The 15,870-nt window shown below is 53.6% G+C and overlaps 6 protein-coding genes across 6 annotated transcripts; 4 read left to right on the forward strand and 2 right to left on the reverse strand.

Moving 5' to 3' along the window:
• Positions 1 to 394: 394 nt before the first annotated feature.
• On the forward strand, positions 395 to 1,869 carry B0T15DRAFT_491219 (uncharacterized protein; the record flags this gene model as incomplete). The annotated part of the gene is made up of 4 exons (XM_062866757.1): positions 395 to 719; positions 774 to 874; positions 945 to 1,325; positions 1,717 to 1,869. 4 exons carry the CDS (start codon positions 395 to 397, stop codon positions 1,867 to 1,869), a joined length of 960 nt encoding a protein of 319 aa, XP_062724433.1.
• Positions 1,870 to 2,668: 799 nt separating this feature from the next.
• Positions 2,669 to 4,556, forward strand: B0T15DRAFT_113765 (putative nucleosome assembly protein I). Its single transcript, XM_062861536.1, has 5 exons — positions 2,669 to 3,000; positions 3,087 to 3,166; positions 3,243 to 3,962; positions 4,021 to 4,340; positions 4,392 to 4,556. The coding sequence occupies exons 1-5, from the start codon at positions 2,954 to 2,956 to the stop codon at positions 4,440 to 4,442; spliced, it is 1,218 nt and encodes a 405-aa protein (XP_062724434.1). The 5' UTR covers positions 2,669 to 2,953; the 3' UTR covers positions 4,443 to 4,556.
• A 959-nt stretch (positions 4,557 to 5,515) lies between these two features.
• Positions 5,516 to 7,354, reverse strand: B0T15DRAFT_113773 (uncharacterized protein). The gene is made up of 2 exons (XM_062861537.1): positions 6,887 to 7,354; positions 5,516 to 6,777 (listed from the first exon to the last, which is right to left on the reverse strand). Exons 1-2 carry the CDS (start codon positions 7,180 to 7,182, stop codon positions 5,667 to 5,669), a joined length of 1,407 nt encoding a protein of 468 aa, XP_062724435.1. The 5' UTR covers positions 7,183 to 7,354; the 3' UTR covers positions 5,516 to 5,666.
• Positions 7,355 to 8,897: 1,543 nt separating this feature from the next.
• B0T15DRAFT_524895 (wings apart-like protein regulation of heterochromatin-domain-containing protein) lies at positions 8,898 to 11,348 on the forward strand. Its single transcript, XM_062868806.1, has 2 exons — positions 8,898 to 10,613; positions 10,667 to 11,348. Exons 1-2 carry the CDS (start codon positions 9,315 to 9,317, stop codon positions 10,928 to 10,930), a joined length of 1,563 nt encoding a protein of 520 aa, XP_062724436.1. The 5' UTR covers positions 8,898 to 9,314; the 3' UTR covers positions 10,931 to 11,348.
• A 420-nt stretch (positions 11,349 to 11,768) lies between these two features.
• Positions 11,769 to 12,676, forward strand: B0T15DRAFT_114390 (P-loop containing nucleoside triphosphate hydrolase protein). The gene is made up of 3 exons (XM_062861540.1): positions 11,769 to 11,961; positions 12,036 to 12,304; positions 12,409 to 12,676. The coding sequence occupies exons 1-3, from the start codon at positions 11,904 to 11,906 to the stop codon at positions 12,646 to 12,648; spliced, it is 567 nt and encodes a 188-aa protein (XP_062724437.1). The 5' UTR covers positions 11,769 to 11,903; the 3' UTR covers positions 12,649 to 12,676.
• A 613-nt stretch (positions 12,677 to 13,289) lies between these two features.
• Positions 13,290 to 15,755, reverse strand: B0T15DRAFT_483269 (uncharacterized protein; the record flags this gene model as incomplete). The annotated part of the gene is made up of 19 exons (XM_062866149.1): positions 13,290 to 13,364; positions 13,419 to 13,448; positions 13,500 to 13,656; positions 13,718 to 13,752; positions 13,814 to 13,848; positions 13,969 to 14,069; positions 14,124 to 14,155; positions 14,207 to 14,254; positions 14,311 to 14,353; positions 14,403 to 14,470; positions 14,538 to 14,595; positions 14,648 to 14,758; positions 14,812 to 14,917; positions 14,979 to 15,048; positions 15,102 to 15,226; positions 15,277 to 15,313; positions 15,398 to 15,438; positions 15,507 to 15,617; positions 15,734 to 15,755. 19 exons carry the CDS (start codon positions 15,753 to 15,755, stop codon positions 13,290 to 13,292), a joined length of 1,305 nt encoding a protein of 434 aa, XP_062724438.1.
• Between the last annotated feature and the right edge of the window lie 115 nt (positions 15,756 to 15,870).

The following is a 15,870-nucleotide window of genomic DNA, read 5'->3' on the forward strand; positions in this document are numbered from 1 at the left end:
TGCATCTTAGCAACTATATAGGGTTGATATGAGACAAGATATCAGATGATTAAATGCATTGGTTGAGCTCGGACAGTTCCCACGCGTCTACTTTTCGCCCCTCCAAACGCGAATGGCAGGATCGGGGCACGAGCGGTTGGTGGAGTTGGCTCCGATTCGACCGTGGCAGTGGAGTGACGTCTTTGTGTGGATATCACCCGGTAGTTGCATCCACAAAGATCGAGGCCCCGCAGCGGTTGCTTGGTGATACCTACCTTACCTGGCACCTTAAAAGGCAAATACACTCAACTCGTGAGTGAGAGCATACGCTAGATCTCCTGTCTTGTTTTCACAGTCCAAGACTATCTCACCCCTAACTTCGTCACTCAGCCACTTCCCACTGATCGCACGTAACATGGACTCGGACATTGATCATTTTCAACGCGCCGTCACGGCCGACCGAGAGACGGTGCTTGCCTTTTTACGCGACATTCCTCCCCCAACGGAGCCTGTCCACGATTACATCACCGACATCGACGAGCGCTGTACTCTTTCCAGCGAGATACGGCAGCTACACGAGGACCTCGGCCTGCCAGAGCCGAATGCGGCGACATTGGCTTTCTTCATGGTTGCGCCCACCTCGCAGATCCGAGAACATCTGGCGATTCTCCGAAATACCCCGCCGGAGTTCATGGCAACCCATGTTATTGCTTTCGACCTCCAGGCCGCTAGCACAATATGTGATTGTATGGTTTGGTCCTCACCTTGTCAAATTAATCTAACATTTCCCCTAGACGTTCCTACGAATCGTTCCTCGCCTCCTGAATCATCGACGCTTTTGGCACCGCCGACTATGATGCTAGGAAACCAACACGAAGTATCAAGGAAGAGGGCGGTAGCGGAAGTAGCAAGACCTACATAATCTATCAAACCATCTAGGCTCTGTATACTAACAAGGTACAAAGGCCGAGGCTCGGGATGGACATGCTTGTCTCCTCTCTGGGATGGGCGACCCTGAAGCGGCCCACATCTTCCCATTTTCTCTAAGCAAGAAGAGATTCGGGCAACTCCATACACTACTGCAGGCCTTCTGGGGGGTAGAGAAGGCTGCGACCTGGGCCAAACTTTACCAGGATCCTGCGATGACTCAGTCTATCGCTAATTACCTCTCCCTTAGCCGCCACCTCCATCATTGGTTCGACGACGCGAGGCTCGCACTCAAGCCCCTATCCCAAACGTCAACTACGATCAAAGTCCAGTTCCACTGGCTGCGGGTAGCCACGCTTGAGCCAACGATCCAAATAGACGCCAGCGAGGAGACGCTTGCGGACTGGGCTGGCTTGAGGGTCCCACCCCCCCCCCCCCCCCCCCGCGGACGTGGGGTTCCTCTCTAGCACACCGAGCGAGTGGCGTGCCCATTCGAACAGGCCAAACGTTCGTCATTCGGGCAGAGAAACCCGCAGACTTGCCCTCCTTCGAGCTATTGGAGCTCCATGGAATCTATTCCGAGTAGCCGCCATTTGCGGAGCGGCTAATGTCATCGCCGACGAGCGCAGGTTTGATAGAGACGATAGGGAAGTACTAGAGGCCATTAGGTATGACGAACTCATCGCTAGGCTAAGGTATCAGGAAGCCACCGCTAGGTCATGTGAGGCTGTCTCACCACCCGAGTTGTCCAACACGGAGCGGACACTGCCATACCGAGCCCCCGACGCTGGCGGCTCTAGCAACGACTAGGAAACGTTGCAAGACCGGCCGTCGATAAGACAACAGTCAGAGGCAAAGACCAAGACTGAGCATCGCGAGGCCCCCTCACCGCCCGAGTTGCTTACCAAGGAGCGGACACTGCCATCCCGAATCCCCGACGCTGGTGGATCTAGCAACGACTAGGAAACATTGCAAGACCGGGCGTCAAGGGGACAGCAGCCAGCACCGAAGACCAAGGCTGAGCGTCGCGAGGCCGAGTCAGGCCAGGGAGGAACTTTGAAACTGAGCTTGAGGAAGATGGCTGGGAAACTCACCCGGCGGGTAAAGGCGGATCAAATCTTTTAGCAGAGGGACACATGATGTTGAGGGATCAAGTAGGCCTGCTTGTCCTAATGTTTTCAGAGGCTGTAGGTTCTCTTTAGGTTTGTACAGTCAGGTACGCCACTAAAAGCCGGTGGTTTCACAACATATTCTAGCCTCCAGGGTCGGGGGTGTGTAGTGTATCGGTAATGTACACTGCGATACCCGTGGACGTGTACTAGTAGTTACTGGGCCAAAGATGGGAAACTGGAAAGACCTTCATGCGCATCCCCATTTTCTGAGATCAACTCTTCGGAATATGTATTTCCAGAAGGCGTTCGAGGCCCGAAAATCGAAGGTGGGTCTGGAGGCGAGGAAAATTTGGTGGTTCCCGAAACGTTCACCGTCCGAGTGGATGCTGTGTTGATTGATGGGAATCTCGCCATAGCCCATGGCCGACTAGCAGAGTCGCGGAGCGGTGAACAGATGGTGAACAGATGGCGACGCTCCCACCAGGGTTAGGAACGCCTGTAGAAAGAGAGAGAAACCCGCAAAAGACCGCCACGTCAGCTCTGTCCTGGTGATCGATGTGGAATCGTGGATTCATCAGAAGTGACTTATCGATCGAGAGGCACACTGATGTGGTATGTAAGTCGGTCACGACCTGAAAGGATAGGATGAGAATTGCAGAAAGTCCAGGAAGGCCCGGACCCTTGTTCACCAGAACATCCTGGCGTCGCTCGCACAAGCCAGCCAACTAACTGCCCCGCAAATTTTCTTAGTGACCCATTGGCACGTTTCCCCTCCTCAACATTTCTGAGCAAGGGAAGCCACGCACCCTCCATCATCTTCTGAAATTTTACAAACTCTTCCATCATTCCCAACCCCAGATCTGCTTCTGGTCTCGACGCAAATCCTCCCAGAACCCCCGGAAACCATCTCTTTCATTGCAAGAACAACAGTCGCCATGGCTGAGCCCATCAAGAGCAAGCGGCCCGACCCCGCTGTCGCTCCGTAAGTTTCCCCCATGGTCGGTAACGATGTCACCTCTTCGCGAGTCGCCGCCTGTGATAGAATCGTGCTAACCTAGTCCGCTCCAGTACTCCCCAGAACACCCCGGCGAACACCGCGCCTATCTCATCGCATGCCCAACAGCCTGGCATTTCCAGCATCAAAGAAGGTTCGTCGCGAGTCGCTGCTTGCTGCCCAACCACATCCGGGCTCGCTATCACGTACTGACCGCTTGGATGCTGTAGAGGACCTGGATCGCGCTGCGGCTGCCTCCATCTTCGCAAAGGACCCACGCCTTGTGTCTCTCATTCAAGGGAAGCTCGGTTCTCTTGTCGGCCGGTCGTCTGGCTACATTGAGTCGCTCCCCACTGAGGTCAAGCGCCGCGTTGCTGGCCTGAAGGGCATCCAGAAGGAGCACTCCAAGCTTGAGGCCGAGTTCCAGGAGGAGGTCCTCCAACTTGAGAAGAAGTACTTCGCCAAGTTCACGCCTCTGTATGAGCAGCGTTCTGCCATCGTGAACGGCAAGACCGAGCCCACCGAGGACCAGGTCAAGGCTGGTGAGGAGGATGACGAGGATGCTGAGGGCGCGGAGGGCGCCGACACCAAGGAGGAGAAGCCTGCCGAGGGCGCCACCAAGGTGTCGGGTATTCCCGAGTTCTGGCTCTCGGCCATGAAGAATCAGGTTTCCTTGGCCGAGATGATCACTGATCGGGATGAGGGTGCCCTCAAGTCGCTGGTCGACATCCGTATGGAATATCTCGACAAGCCCGGCTTCCGTCTCATCTTCGAGTTCGCTGAGAACGAATACTTCACCAATAAGACCATAACCAAGACATACTACTACCAGAATGAGAGCGGCTATGGTGGCGACTTCATCTACGATCATGCCGAAGGCGACAAGATTGACTGGAAGCCTGGTAAGGACCTCACTGTCCGGATTGAGCAGAAGAAGCAGCGCAACAAGAGTAAGTTTCCCTAGGTTCATCAAGTTTTGGTAGACGATTCAGGCACTAATAAACGCAGCAACCAAGCAAACTCGCATCGTCAAGAAGACAGTCCCCACTGAATCCTTCTTCAACTTCTTCTCGCCTCCCAAGGCCCCGAGCGATGACGATGACGATGCCGCCTCTGACATTGAGGAGCGGCTCGAGCTTGATTACCAGCTGGGTGAGGACATCAAGGAGAAGCTGATCCCCCGGGCTATCGACTGGTTCACTGGGGAAGCCCTCGCGTTCGAGGAGATTGACGAGGATGATTTGGCGGATTTTGATGAGGAAGACGACGAGGATGACGAGGATATCAGCGATGATCAAGATGATGAGGACGAGTCCGAGGAGGAAGAGGTAAGATCGTCCTGTCGTCAGATCCGGTACCCATACGCTAACCTTGCGTAGGAGGATGGTTCCAAGCCGAAGCAGGAGCCTACGGAGTGCAAGCAGAGTTAGAAAGCACCTTCTCCACCACCTCGACTCTACATTCTTCTTAATCACAGCATTTGATCCCTCCGGTCCGTTAGTCGGGTCCGATTACACATAATCCCCCCATTGCACAGCAATCCGAGGACGGGCCCCGGGCTTGAAGCGAACCCGGCGCTGCGCAGATAGCTTTGGGGACACAGCAGGTCCCAACATGAGGAGGATGTCTGCGGGAGCACGTCTTACATGCATGCGTATCAAGTTTGGTTGATTCCGTGCCAAGCTATCTGAGTGAGTGAGTTCGACTCAGGGGCCCTGCTTGGCGACTTCCTAGGGATGGCATAGACGGCAGTTAAAAAGGAGACCACACAGGGGCATGACAAGTGTCTGCTACGTGGAGGGTTTCTAGCAAGGGAGCAGAGATAGGAAGGCCGGCGCTGTGACGGCTTTTCAGGGCAGTGCAAATTCGAGTTCTTTACCCTGTGAGTAGTGCCAGTGACTTGCGAGTGTGTCGTCCTGAACCGAGTCATACTCAAGAGTACGCGGCGGCCCTACGAGGCTGATGCAGCGGAGCAAGTGATATTACTAAAGAAGGTCCCACGAAGCGGAGAGTTCTTGTGGTATGCTAATAAGGATTGCTCGGTCCACATGGGCATCGAGCCTCATCAAGAGAATAGAATCTTGTAGAGAAAATACAAGGAAAGAGATGGAAAAAGAGGAAGAAACACATGATGACATTAAAGACGATAGTAAAAGATGGAGGAGACGAGAAAGTTCAGGAAGACAGCTTAGTAGCTAAAAGAGGTCCGTTCTATCTCCGAGTAGTGCAAGTCCGGCTGACATCAATGTACAACGATAGCACGATTGCAATTGACGATGGTAGTCGCATGAGAGGAGTTTACGCAAGAGCCCAAGATCCGCCAGCCACTTGCCTCCCATATATATATATATAGTTTTCCACCACGAAGACCAGACGATGCTCATTGGACTAGCGGATACTCCGGTGCTGTTACAGATGAAGCACTTTTCCTTTCTTCTTCATCATCATCTGATCACCGCGAGATAGTACTACCCTTGTCTTAGAATGCCCTTTTAATATGCAAAAGTGTACCTAGCCTATCCATGTGATTTTGTTGAACCTGGTTTTGCCCTCTCTACCCTAGGTTTACCCTCTAGCAGACATCATGCCGTAGGTCGAATGTTGAAAATGGACTCGGTATAGTACCGCAACCGCTTCTTCGCTGACCATCTAATCTAGTACAGAACCCGCGTCATAATCCGCGAGGTGAGCGCATCCAAGCTATCACGAATTTCCTTGATGTCCTCGGTCTTGACATCGCTAACATCAGCCATCAGATACGCCACATCGCCCTTGCTGTCCGAGATCTGCTTGTCGACGTTGTGTTCCGCCAGGATCTCGTTGACCTTGCGCAACACGCCGGGGACGTTGCGATGGATATAGATGACACGCGCGTGGTTGGGCTCGTCGAGCGTCAGCGAGCGCATTGTCACCTCCGGCAGGTTGACGCTGCCCAAGGTGATGCCCTGGTTGATGTAGCGCACCAGCGCCTCAGCAACTTCCACACCGATCGCTCGCTGCGCTTCCTCGGTGCTACCGCCAATATGCGGCGTCAGGATGATGTTGTTCAGCCCGCGCAGGTCTTCGGCCCAGCTGTTGAGACCGTTGACAAAGTAGTCGCCATTGGCGGCCGGCTCGTTGGGGTACACGTCCAGCGCCGCGCCGGCTACCTTGCCCGCACGCATGGCCTTGATAAGAGCGGGGATGTCGACCACGGTGCCGCGACTGGCGTTGATGAGGTATGAGCCCGTCTTCATGCGCTCTAGCTGCGCCGTCGAGATGAGGTTCTTAGTCTCGGGCGTCTCGGGAACGTGCAGCGTGACAAAGTCGGCCTCCTCCAGCAGCGCCTCAAGGGTCGGCACCTGCCGCGCGGTGCCAATGGCCATCAGGGTGAGGATGTCGTAGTAGATGACCGACATGCCCATGGCCTCGGCCAGGACGGACAGCTGCGAGCCGATGTGGCCGTAGCCGACGATGCCCAGCGTCTTGCCGCGGATCTCCCAGCACTTCGAGCTGACCTTGTTCCAGGTACCGCGGTGCATCTCCATCGAGCGGTCGCCCAGCTGGCGGGCAAGCGTGATGATCTCGGCGATCACCAGCTCGGCGACACTGCGCGAGTTGGCGAAGGGCGAGTTGAAAACGGCAATGCCGTGCTTGGCCGCATAGTCCAGGTCTACTTGGTTGGTGCCGATGCAGAAGCAGCCGATGACGAGCAGGTTCTTGGCTTCTGATAGGACCTTGGCTGTGAGCTTTGTCTTTGATCGAATGCCAATGACATGTACATCCCTACTCGGGCATCAGCCAAGTGTTTTCGAGCCTGGTGAAATGATGGTTTGGTGTGGCTGGCATCAGGGGTAAAAGTCCGCCTCCGAAAGCGGAAGGGAATGAGACTCACTTGATCTTCTCAATGAGTTGATCTTCCGGCAGCGACGTCTTGAGGAATTCAACCTGGTAGCCCTGTCCCTTCAGGATATCACGTCCCGTCTGATTTACATTCTCAAGCAACAGGATCTTGACGTCTTCGGTATTGAAGGGCTTGAGCTGCTTGGCCGCAGCGGCCCTGTGGGCGAGAGACCCCGCCATGAAGCTGCTGGAGCGAGGAGAGTGGAAGGTCGCTGTGGGTGAAACGCTGAGAGGGTGTGAAGCTTCTGTCCCCGGCGCACGCTGGGCAATATCCCTTGGAGCTGTCATTTTTGAAGAGGCGAATCTGAATCGTAATTGGGCAAGTTATCCTCTTCTTGATTAAAGACCGTTGAGCGGATGTTTTTGACTGTTGAGTCTTCGAGATCGGATACTTGTCACACAATACCCCACGGCGGTAGTGGGATGTCCATGGTGGGGTTGGGGTTTTATAGTGGGGTTGACTCATTCACGAGAGTCACTGGAAGGAAAACTCTGAGGATGACGGAATGTGGCTTGCTCACCTCATGTCCGATTAACTATGGCCCCAGCTCTCGTATGCTCGTTTACTTACCTTATTCTCCCATATTCATTGTTTTCCTGGAGCCTTAGTAACCGTCCTCAGTGTGGTAATACAATGTCATAATACCTATCCAGTTGATTGGAACCACCAAGTTCAGGTAACCTAATAAGGTACTAGTAAGATCTCAACAGAGGGCCATCCGGCCGATTCTATCCTTAATAACTGAGTGCTGCAGTGGGGATCTCAACAAAGGAACAAAAGTCAAAGTGCATTGCCAGAAATAGTATAGAGAACATACTCAGGGAATGATAGTGGTAAAGCTTTCCTTATTAGAATGATCTCGGCTCTTGTTCCACGCTCATGGACCCTAAGTGTAGGTAGTAGTACCTATATGCTTGTGCACTTCTGGTAACGGAGGTGTTCGTCCTAGTTAGTTGACTTTATGTGGGCCCGGAACCAACGGTGCACGAGCCAGTCTTCCGGAAAGCGGTAGTGTGGGGCTCGAGTGGGGTCAAGAATTACCCGGGTTGTTTTGAAACAACAACAGTGTCGCTGGGTCGCGAATCGGATGAACCAATCTTTCATTCATCACACAAGTGATCGCAGAACACCGCTCTCGGCTCCTAGAAGTGGCCACTTTGGCGCGCATGAATACATTGACGCTTTTACGTCTCAACATTGCCTGCAGTTCTCCTTTCAATCACAACAGCGCCAGTCCAAACCCCGCGACACTCTTGGCTGTCGCGTGGAATCGACAACACACTTTCCAGAGGTTCTCCTGCCCAGATCCATCTAGAGGCGGCTCAGCGTAATGCCGCGCTAAGAGGTCATCTGCTTTTCAAATACATCTCCAGCGAGTGAGCTACAGGACCGCGCAGCCCAATTGGCTGCGATGTCTTCGAAGATGATGGCCAGCAATGTCGACTCTGTGTACGATTTCGGCTTCACTCCGCCTTCAAAGAAGCAAGTCACAACCTACGGAAAAGCAGGGAGGAGGAAAGCCAACGCGGCAAGGCCGGCATTACTGAGGCATGCAGAATCGGCACCAGCGATCCCAACATCCTTTGCCAAGTCGCAATCCAGCTCACCTGAACCCCCTCGCCTCTCGTCGCGCACTGTCAGATCAACAACTGTCAAACAGCAGCCTATTCGTAAATACGGTTCTGGAGCCCGTCAGAAGCCCGTTGAAAAGGCACACAGTCAACCACTTCGCGATGTTTATGACATCGAGTCGGAACTCGAGGAGGAAACCACGAGGACGAAGAAACGGAGAGTTACACGGGAGCCATCTAGTAGTGGGAAATTTACCGGTCCGTATTCAACTCCGGACTCTTCCCCCGGTAGCGCATCGTCGCCAGGACCACCGGCTGGCAGAGAAATGCCGAAATCATCACGGGATGCGAGCCCAACTACCGCGTCACGGCGGAGAACCCCTGAGCGAGACATCAGCGTTGAACATGATGTCGCGCCGTTGATGCCATTCTCGGTGAAAACATCTCGGACATTGAAGAATTTAAGCGTTGGTTCCAAGGACTCTGGGGCAAACAAGCAACAAATTCCCATTCGTCTCTCTGTACAACCTTCCTCTAAGCCCGCTTCGAAGGCATCACGCCCACCAATCGCATCCACCAGTGCCAACCCTCAACCTCCTGTTATTCCGCGAGTTCGAAAGAGGCGCCTGATTGATACCCTTGCGGCACAGGCGGAGGAAGAAACTACTTCATCTGAAGAGGAACCATCTTCCCAAATATCCGAGTTCCTGGATATAGAGCCACCGCCAGCTTTGCAAAGCTCCAGCCCACATACGACATCGTCTCTGGCTCAACAAAAGCTTATCGCCCGTCCCGCCCTGGCCACCAGGAAGACAGGCCCTAAGTTCACGTACAGCCAGCAGAGATCAATGTTGGCTGATGATGACCCCTTGCTGGAAGGGGCTGGATTTGGCGGCCTTGGGGGTGGTTCAACGGGCGGAGCGCTGTTTAACTTTGGGCGTCTGACGAAGAGCTCCACCATCAACACATTTTCATACCTTGATGAAGATGAAGAAACCGCCAATACCGGTGCTGTTCGGAGTATCCACGAGCTGAGGCAAGCCGGCGCAAACAGTCGCTTCGCTGATGAAATGGATGATATTCTCGATAGGGTCGGCTCACCGTCAGACGAGACCTCGTCTTTGCGGAGAGGCGCATTGCTTGAGGTAGCCCAGAAGATGAAGCACAAAGACTTCCGGCTCCAGTTCCGCAATCACAGCGGCGGGGAGAGCTTGTTCAAGTCTCTCGGGAATGAAACAGATCTGGTCTCTGGATATGCAATCTTGGCCATAGTCACGACACTTCTCGCCTCTACTACCTCCGGTCTCCTAATCCAACGGCTTCGCTCACAAGGCCTTGCCACCCTCGTGGGGAAGCTCCTTGAGCATACAGCAGACATCGCCCAGCTAGGCAAGGACCGGAAGCAGAATGTTTCGAGGAATGGCCAGCTGACATTGGCGGCAATAAAATCCTCGATCCTGGGGCTGCCTGTTTGGGAGCCTTTCTCGCCAACGTCGTTGTCGCCCCGGACCCTGGCGCTGAAATGTCTAGACTTACTTATGCGGCAACCAGTCCACGCGTCTGCTGAGGATGAGTTGCTTTCCAAGGCAGTTACGGATCGCTTGTTCTCGATCCTGGCTGATGGGGTCTCGAATTCGGCGTGCTGGGACTTGTCAAATCAACAAGAGTCCTGCGACTTATACTTCGCACTCTATGTCCTCGAAGGCCACTCAGCCAGCGCCATGCAGTCCCCGCTACGCTCGGCATGGACCAAACAATACGCCCCGATTGCGGCAGATGTTTTGGAAACCGCCCTTAAACAACCCACTGAACAGCTCGGCGACCTCGCCAGTCTGATCCTCAGGATATCTCTCAACATCACGAACCACAACGGCGAGGCTTCTCAGCTGTTTGTTAACAAGGGTCTACTCAAGCGGCTTGCCATTTCGGCCTGCGGCGCCTTCGGAATGGTTGTGTGTTCGATGAAGGTCGACTCGTTTATGTCCAAAGTCCTAGAGTCTCTCATCATGATGCTGGGAGCAATGATCAATTTCTGTGTATACTATCCTCCTGCGTCAAACAGCCTCGAAGAACGGGGCGATGGCGCGGGATCGCCCCTGAACGAGCTGATCCGCATTTTTGCCGACAACCACTCCAAAACAGCAGAGGTACGTTGGTGGTAGGGGCTCATAGTCAGATCCAGTCGCTGACAAATCGCTAGGCCGACTCGATGGAGAAGACTCAGCTCAATGTTGCTTTGGGCTATCTTTCAATCCTCCTTGGTTACCTATGTCTGAGCGACTCGATCAGGGACAGATTCGTCTCTGTTCATCCCAAACGCAACATCCAGCCGCTGATTGACTCTCTCAATGAATTCATTGCTTTCCATCGCAAGGTTGCCGAGGCACAACCTGCAGAGAGCTCCGGATCTGGTTCCCTCACTCGTTTACAGAATCTGGCGGATCAGCTCTCAGCTCTGCGTTAAAGGCCATTGGACTTCTGCTGTATATCTTTCTCATGGGGCGTTGGGGAGTTGAGTGAGGCTGGGCAAATACATGCCTTGCATAAGGGGCGGCGGTTCCGACGAGTCTTGGTTTTGATGTTATGGGTGTTGTGACGGACCTTGCTATGCTTGGACGAACCGAACGTTTACATGACTTGGAACAAGGACATGACACAGGCACGAGGGAATGATAATGGCAGAGACCTAGGTTCTCCGGAGATGCAATGGCACAATGATCTTAGGGCTCCAACGGCAGTTCGGCATTGAATAGAAATGTGACTCTCCAATACACTCATATCTATGGGTGGCGAGCGAACATCCACTCGAGAGGCCATCACACTCCTTGTGGTTTGGGACGGACCGAGTCACATGCTGCTATCCATGCGGCCGTCAACAAAACCATCCAATGGCATCCACGCTGGTTGAATTCGGATGCAGACTTCCATCATGCCATGAGCCGCAGTGGGGCCGCTGGCCCAGTGCCAAGGCCGCTTGGCCGCGCGCCCCTCCCCACCGTCGGGCCTAGAAGCCCCGGAAGGTTGGTTATCGCGGTTATCGGAACTGCGTACGACTCGTGAATGATCAGCTTGGTGCTGCACAATACAATAAGAGCTGTCGAACTCAACACGCATTGCGTAACTTGATCTCGCTGCTTGATCACCTCTGGTGTACCTGGGTGAGGCATGTCAAAAGCATCGACCTTTTTCCAGCTTCTGGTAACTTGGGATTGTTGCCGACTTCAAGTTGCCCATTGTGACGTCGTTTTCCTACCGACATTCGTTTTCTGCCCCTCACTCTCATCAAGCCAACCACTGCACCAATTTAAAGTCGGGTACTCTGATCTAATCGCATCACATCGCACCAAATCACCTCACATCGGATCGCAGTGCGACCGTAATTCACGAAAATAATACCATCAATCACCGAAATACTGTCGCGGTACCCAACAGCACAAATGCCATCGACACTCGCCAAGCAACGGAAGATCGCCATCGTCGGCAGCCGTTCAGTCGGTGCGCGATTGTCCTCTTTTCCTCCTTCACTCCAAACCCAGCACGTGCCACTAACATATTTGCGACTTGTATAGGCAAATCTTCTCTCGCAGTCCGCTACGTTGACGGGCATTTTGTTGAAAGTTACTACCCGACAATTGAGAATACCTTCAGCAAGGAGATTCGTTACAAGGGCCAGGAGTATGCGACCGAGATCGTGGACACGGCGGGTCAGGATGAATATAGCATATTGAACTCCAAGCACTTCATCGGCATCCACGGCTACATGCTCGTGTACAGCGTCTCGTCACTGCCCTCATTCGAAATGGTCCAGGTTATCAGGGACAAGATCCTCAACCATCTCGTTCGTCACTTTGCTCTTCCCTTTTCATCTCTACCTACCTACCTACCCCTCTCTCCTGTCCCTTCAGCACATCAACTAACACTCTTTGACCTCGCCACGCACAGGGCACAGACAGCGTCCCGATCTGCATCGTGGGCAACAAGTGCGACCTGCGGCCCGAGCAGCGGCAGGTGACGCCCGAGGAGGGCAAGGCGCTGGCCGACAAGTATCACTGCGCCTGGACCGAGGCCAGCGCGCGGTACAACGAGAACGTGGCCAAAGCATTCGAGCTTCTCATAGGAGAAGTCGAGAAGTCTCAAAATCCAAGCGAGCCGTCCGGCGGCGGCAAGTGCGTTGTCATGTGAGCGGCAGGAATGTGAGGCTAGCAGTTGGGTGGAACAAGCCTGAGGCATCGGTCGGCTCATTCTACGATGACATCACCCACAAGGCGGAGGGGGACTAACTGGGAAAGTGAGAGAGTGAGCCATGCGTGGACAGACCGGCCAGACCCCGCCCCGGCCCTATTACGTTTGAGGGTACCAAGGCTTCGTAATGGGCTCGTGCCTTGTGAAGGAGACGTGTGGCGGGCGGTCTCTTTTCCACCGTGTCCCCATCGGCGGAACAACATTGCATTGGCAGGATGGATGCTAGGAGAGCTGGCGTGAGATTTGGAGATGATGGCATTCATGATGGCTCATCGGGTTGTTCGGCATGACAATGCTGATGGATGGGCATAATCAAACGTTTGATGTACGATGAGGGGTCGTGACAGTTGCACCCTGCTCTGTCTCTACGTTTACAGCTCCTAATTAATGGGAATTTGGGACTCATCGAGGACAAATAGTATCGAGATACAGCAGCGCTCGATCAAATCCCAGTGATATGACGCCAACTCTCCTTTCTATTCCCGGATATCTTGATCGCATGATTTAAATCAGCCATGCCAAACCGCAGGTGGTCCTGACCGACCCCCATCATATCGCAGATAGAATATTCCACCCACCCCTCATCTCACAACGACCTCCTTCTTCTCCACCACTGGTTTCGAAAAGGGAATGAAGTCGGGAGCGCCAGGGAGGTACTAAGTGCGTCAGTATTCAAAGCTCCCTAGATAATCATTCTCGCATTGCCTTACCTTCCGCAGGGGCTCGGGGATTCTAACACCCTGAACAATAGTTAGTCGGGCCAGCAAAGGAACGGCACTCATGTAGCTTACATCTTCGGTCTGGAAGTTCTCTAAGATGGCGCAGATTGTCCTCGTTGTAGCGCAGAGAGTAGAGTTCAAGCAGTGGACATAGGTCTTCTTCACATCCGTCTGCTTCTTGATACCGAAACGGATCTCCAGGTCGCGGCTCTGGTAGTCAGTGCAGTTGCTGCGTGGCAAGGTTAGCACCATCAACAGATTTCATAAAGTGCTGTTGCAGTGGTACTCACGAGCAGCTGACTAATTCCTTGAACTCTCCTTGGTGCTATGGCACGGACAATGTTAGCATCTAGGGTCTGTCAAAACAGAGCACCTTGTGGCCTTACGGGAAACCAGGCTTCGAGGTCAAGCTTCTTCGCGGCTATAACTCTGTTAGCAAGAAAACCAGGCCCTTCTACTAGGCCAACATACCGGCATTATCTAGAGGATCTGGGTTAGTAGGCTGCTTAGTTAACATGAGACTGAATACAGTACTACGTACTCAAAGCGCCAGAGACGATTGCTACGACGCGGTAAGGGATGCCAAGAGACTTGTAAAACTCCTCCGATGTCGAGATCATGCTGTCAAACATCTCCCAGGACCTATCCTTGCTGTGAGATGACGGCTCAGTGTTGATTTCATCCCAGCGGACTCACTTCTCGGGATCCGTGATGCAGAATTGCTCGACCTAGCAGAGGTTAGGGAATCATGTAGGAAAACAGCATGCTCTGTTACTGACCTTGGTGAACTCATGGACGCGGAAAATACCCCATACATCTTTCCCGTGCTACGTGAGGGTCAGTCAAGTCGCGCACATAGCGACACACAATCCCAGAGACTTACCGCGCCGGCCTCCTTGCGGAAGCAAGTTGAATAACCCGCATACCTGTGCACGGTAAGTGAACGTCCCGTGATTGACATCCTGCGCTCCTTACTTCAGAGGAAGCTGCTTGGGTTGCAGCCACTCATCGCTGTGGTAGGCACTGATGGGCTGCTCCGAAGTCTGTCACCAGTTAGCGGGGAACATGGCTTGAATTCCAGAGAAGGGGGCTAGCTGGAGCATCACATACCGCGATGAGATACTTGTCGGCCTGGTCTCCCGTCACCTTGTACAGTTCCTCATCAAATCTAACTCATAGTTAGAGCTAGCTATTCAGGACGGGTCGGGGTCGGCGCCTACTGTGAGAGCTGGGCAGTCTTCGCCATCTGATCCCGGAGCATGAGTTGCGGAGTTTGCAAAGGAATATAGTCTCTGTCGTTCAGGAACTCAAGCCCGTAGTTGATCAAAGCCCTAGATAACACTGTCAGAATACTACAAGGAATGTGTGAAAAGAGGAGCCATACTGATTCAGGAACACGCCCCATTTACGCAGGAAGTACCCACGATGGCCAACAACTTTCACTCCTCTTTCGGGGTCGTAACCTTCAAGCTTGTCGAGAACCTCGTGGTCTGTTCCCTGCTCTGTCAGCCCGATATTACCTGAGCCATTCGGACGCGGCACTGTGCTCACGGGACAGAACGTTGCGCTTCTCGAAGAGGACGCCCTCGGGCGCCCAGGTGCGCTCGACCCGGTTGTTATCCTGTTCATGGTCAGTTCTCGGTCGGCGCTGGATAATGGATCGTCTGGACGGACCTCGTTGTCGGAGACAGGGACAGACTCGTGGACGATGTTGCCAATAAGCCTGACTTTGGCCTTCAAAAGCTTCTCCTTCTCGGCTGCCGAGGCGAGCAGATCCTTCTTCTCCTTCTCCAGGTCGGCTGAGGCATGTGGTCAGCATCAATCAACCCCAGTCATTTAGCCTTCCAACCTTTCTGCTTTAGGAGATCGGTGACATCCTCCTTGGCCTGCGTGTGTCGTCAGAAAATGGCCGACCGAGGGCGATGGGAGGAAGCGCATGCCTTCTTCCTGGGACCAATCTGCTTCTGAACCTCGTTGATTTTGGCATTGATTTGGGTGGCAGCATAAGCGGCTGTATCGAAGCATGTCAGAGATGGAGTCGCCAACAAAGGCATCAGCAGGGACAGTGGCTTGACTCACTTTTGCGATGGTCCTCGAACATCTCGATGACCTCATCGACAGCCGCTACACTGGCATGTCGCTTGCGTTGGCTTGCCCTGATTAACTCGGGGTTGCCGCCGCGCTCGGCAACTATTGGAGACCTAGGTTAATCTCTCGTACGCGGACATTTACTACACCAAGCTATGATCGTGTGCGGAGTGAAAGAGCCCGGCAGTGGACGAAAGGAAGGCTGAGGAACTTCGTACTGAAATCATTGACGTCAAGCATCTTATGGCTGGTCCTACGGCGGAGCTTCACACAATATGAGTTTGGGCAGGAGATGGGCAGGAGAAAGACAGGAGAGGAGAGGAAGGCGCGGGAAGTTGATAGGCGATGGTGTCGC

This window comes from Chaetomium strumarium (assembly GCF_033439665.1).
Source record: "Chaetomium strumarium strain CBS 333.67 chromosome Unknown B0T15scaffold_2, whole genome shotgun sequence".
Taxonomy (NCBI): domain Eukaryota; kingdom Fungi; phylum Ascomycota; class Sordariomycetes; order Sordariales; family Chaetomiaceae; genus Chaetomium; species Chaetomium strumarium.

Excerpts from the sequence above, each read along its gene's own strand:
- B0T15DRAFT_113765 (XM_062861536.1), top strand. The coding sequence starts at position 2,954 with ATGGCTGAGCCCATCAAGAGCAAGCGGCCCGACCCCGCTGTCGCTCC. Across the intron at positions 3,167-3,242 it reads CATTTCCAGCATCAAAGAAG|AGGACCTGGATCGCGCTGCG; the intron begins GTTCGTCGCGAG and ends TGGATGCTGTAG. Across the intron at positions 3,963-4,020 it reads GAAGAAGCAGCGCAACAAGA|CAACCAAGCAAACTCGCATC; the intron begins GTAAGTTTCCCT and ends TAATAAACGCAG.
- B0T15DRAFT_113773 (XM_062861537.1), bottom strand. The coding sequence starts at position 7,182 with ATGACAGCTCCAAGGGATATTGCCCAGCGTGCGCCGGGGACAGAAGCT. Across the intron at positions 6,778-6,886 it reads CAACTCATTGAGAAGATCAA|GGATGTACATGTCATTGGCA; the intron begins GTGAGTCTCATT and ends ATGCCCGAGTAG.
- B0T15DRAFT_524895 (XM_062868806.1), top strand. The coding sequence starts at position 9,315 with ATGTTGGCTGATGATGACCCCTTGCTGGAAGGGGCTGGATTTGGCGGC. Across the intron at positions 10,614-10,666 it reads ACCACTCCAAAACAGCAGAG|GCCGACTCGATGGAGAAGAC; the intron begins GTACGTTGGTGG and ends ACAAATCGCTAG.
- B0T15DRAFT_114390 (XM_062861540.1), top strand. The coding sequence starts at position 11,904 with ATGCCATCGACACTCGCCAAGCAACGGAAGATCGCCATCGTCGGCAGC. Across the intron at positions 11,962-12,035 it reads CGTCGGCAGCCGTTCAGTCG|GCAAATCTTCTCTCGCAGTC; the intron begins GTGCGCGATTGT and ends CGACTTGTATAG. Across the intron at positions 12,305-12,408 it reads ACAAGATCCTCAACCATCTC|GGCACAGACAGCGTCCCGAT; the intron begins GTTCGTCACTTT and ends CGCCACGCACAG.